The sequence below is a fragment of the Oratosquilla oratoria genome, chromosome 27 (assembly GCF_046742065.1).
Source record: "Oratosquilla oratoria isolate Oo_2021 chromosome 27, ASM4674206v1, whole genome shotgun sequence".
NCBI classification, from domain to species: Eukaryota; Metazoa; Arthropoda; class Malacostraca; order Stomatopoda; family Squillidae; genus Oratosquilla; species Oratosquilla oratoria.
The window spans coordinates 55,539,417-55,542,518 of record NC_134803.1 but is presented as its reverse complement, the minus strand read 5'-3'; the positions used below and the strand labels follow the sequence as shown (position 1 = coordinate 55,542,518).

The 3,102-nt window shown below is 42.6% G+C and overlaps 1 protein-coding gene across 1 annotated transcript; it reads right to left on the bottom strand.

Annotated features, from left to right (window-relative positions):
• Positions 1 to 706: 706 nt before the first annotated feature.
• LOC143039839 (serine/threonine-protein kinase pim-2-like) lies at positions 707 to 1,666 on the bottom strand. The gene has a single exon (XM_076210092.1). It carries the CDS (start codon positions 1,664 to 1,666, stop codon positions 707 to 709), a length of 960 nt encoding a protein of 319 aa, XP_076066207.1.
• Between the last annotated feature and the right edge of the window lie 1,436 nt (positions 1,667 to 3,102).

Here is a 3,102-nt window from a genome sequence, read left to right as displayed (position 1 = left end):
TGACAAAAAAAAATGCAAAGCATGACGTCAGAGTTAAGAAAAATGTCGAAAGCAACAAGATTCAAATCGTCCCTCCCCCCCCTGTTCAACAACCGTCTCTATTGTAGGCGCAGACAACGAAGACGACTCGAAAGGTATTATCAACAGAACGACTTCCGTGGAGACGACTAAGGCGAAAAGACAAAGGAAAAGTCTGCACTGGCAGCTACACGATATTCAACTTGGTCTTTGGATCACATGCTGGACTCGTAATCGACAGGGAAAGGGAATGATTGCTGTAAAACCAACACAGACGACGAAAAATGTATCATCAACAGAAAGTCATGCATGGAGACGACAAAGGTGAAAAAGACAAAGGAAAAAGGCTCGACTGGAAGCTACAAGGGGAAGGGAACGCATCGTACGCCATCTTTTCCTGGAGGGCCCGTTCTCGCGCCCAAGAGTTTTCAGCCCATGACGATAAAGTTGCATCTTGCGGCGCACACTATTGATTTTCCTCTGGATAACGCATAACGACGATTTTATTCAGCTGAGGGGTCACCTCCCACCTCCATTTTTATATATATATATTTTTTTTTATTTTTTTTTTTGTCATTTTTTTCATTTCCTATTTCTATTTCTTATTTCTATTCTTATTTCTTATTCCTATATATATATATATTTTTTTACTTTTTATAATTGTTTTATTATGTGACCCGTCGGAGGATCATTCGGACAGCTTTCCCTGCTTCCTCCTCTTCTTGTGACTTGCCGCGGGTCTTCGCCGGCGGTTCCCGTCATCATGGCGACGCCTCTTGCGCCCTTCGGCCTCCCTCGTCGACGCAGAGAGGTCCTCCTCTGCCAGGCGCTTCCTCTTGGCGTCGTGTCTCTTCGAGGACGACTTCTGGAGCCAAGGATGAGAGAGAATTCCCTCGACGGAAGGACGGTCGTCGGGGTCTTTGGCGAAGCACCTCGCCAGAAGCTCCCGACACTGTTCCGGGACTTCGTGACCGAACTTCGGTCTCGCCTTCTGGATGTCTCCGACGGTGCGGAAGGCGTCCCTGCGGCAGAGCATGTAGTAGAGAAGAGTCCCGAGGCTCCATACCGTAGCAGGGACGTGGAGGTACTCGCCCTCGAACAAGAACTCCGGGGGCCAATACATCTCGGTCCCCCCCGTGTCGGTGCCCCGATCTCCCCTCACGAACTCCCCGCACCCGAAGTCGATCAGCCTGATGTCGAGGGTTCCAGTCTCCCGGTCTCTGAAGACTAAGACATTCTCTGTCTTGATGTCTTTGTGGGAAACCCCCGCATCCAGGCATCCTTCGACCGTCCTTACCAGGAGCCTGAAGATCCTCCTGATCACTTTCTCTTTCAGGGGTCCGTGGGTCCTCAAGTAATCTTCAATGGTCATGGACCTAGAAACGCGTTCCATGACCATGAAGATGGTGTCCTCCGTGGTGATGCATTCCAGGAGCTTGATGACACCTGGAACGTGCTGCACCTTGTACAGAAGGGCAGCTTCTTCGGGCACAAGGCGTCCTTCATGCTCGGCCCAAGTGTGCACCATATCGAGAGGCACCTTCTTGATGGCCACAGGTGTCCTGTCGCTCTTTCTTCTGGCGGCGTAGACGGAGGCGAAGCTGCCTTCTCCGAGCTTCGCAGTCACTTTGTAGCCTCTGATTCGCATTTAAAAAGTTCTTCCCAAAGGTTATTTACCGAAGGAGAGGTAATATTGATGAGCTTGCGTTGAAAGTGCATCCTAGATATATACACTGTGTGGTGATTTGCACATGCATACATACGTACATATATATATTCATATATGCATACATTCATACATACATTCATACATACATTCATACATACATACATACATACATTCATACATACATTCATACATACATTGAAACATGTTTACATACATTCATACATACATGCATACATACATTCATACACGCACACATATATTCATACATACATGCATACATACATACATTCATACATACATTCATACATACATTCATACATACATTCATACATACATTCATACATGCATACATACATTCATACATACTACATACGTGCATACATATATTCATACATGCATACATTCATACATACATGTATACATACATTCATACATACATGCATACATTCATACATAAGTGCATACATATATTCATACATGCATACATTCATACATACATTCATACATGTATACATACATTCATACATGCATGCATACATTCATACTGCAATAAAAACACTAGGAGCGTGTGTTCACAAATGCGTAAATAACCACTAGGAAAAAGTAAACTAACGAAGCAGAGCGCTTTCGTGTAATTCATACATACATGCATACATACATTCATACATACATATGCATACATACATTCATACATACATAGATGTGACCCTAAATATCTAAAACTATCTATTTTTCTCTATTAACTGCAACCTTCACCCCTTGTACACCTCATCACCTTATTTTTACCAACGTTTACTTTCAACTTTCTCCTGACACACACCTTCCCAAACTCTGTCACAGGCTGCCACAATTACAGTGTCATTAGCAAACAACAACTGGCTCACTTCCTACTTCCCCCATATGCTTCTCCAACTGCACTCAACAAACCGATCCCTCTAAAACTGCTACATTCACAATTACAAAGGATTACAAAGGCGGAGCATGCCGACAGGAGACATTTTGGTCCATATCTAAGTCGGATGCGAAAAAATCATAATAATTAATAGATAAAAACTGTAATGTAAATAACAAATAAAATACATAGATAAATGCATAGGTATAGTTGAATAATAAACAAACAGGTAAATAGTATATAATAATAAATTGACATATAACTAATAATAAATGAGAATCAAACAGACAAATGATAACAAAACAAAAACAAATATTATAGGATAAATTATAATCATTTGTCCACCACTTCTGTTTTGTAACGCAGAAATATACTACGTGCACTACCTTAATACTCATCCACACAGCATCTCCTGTCAGCACGAGTCAGTCAGGGCATCGTGTATATCCAGTAAACCAGATATGCGAGCTTCGTCATTCTCGGATGTGGAATTCCCTCTGTGTCATCAGAAAGGGCGTCGCAA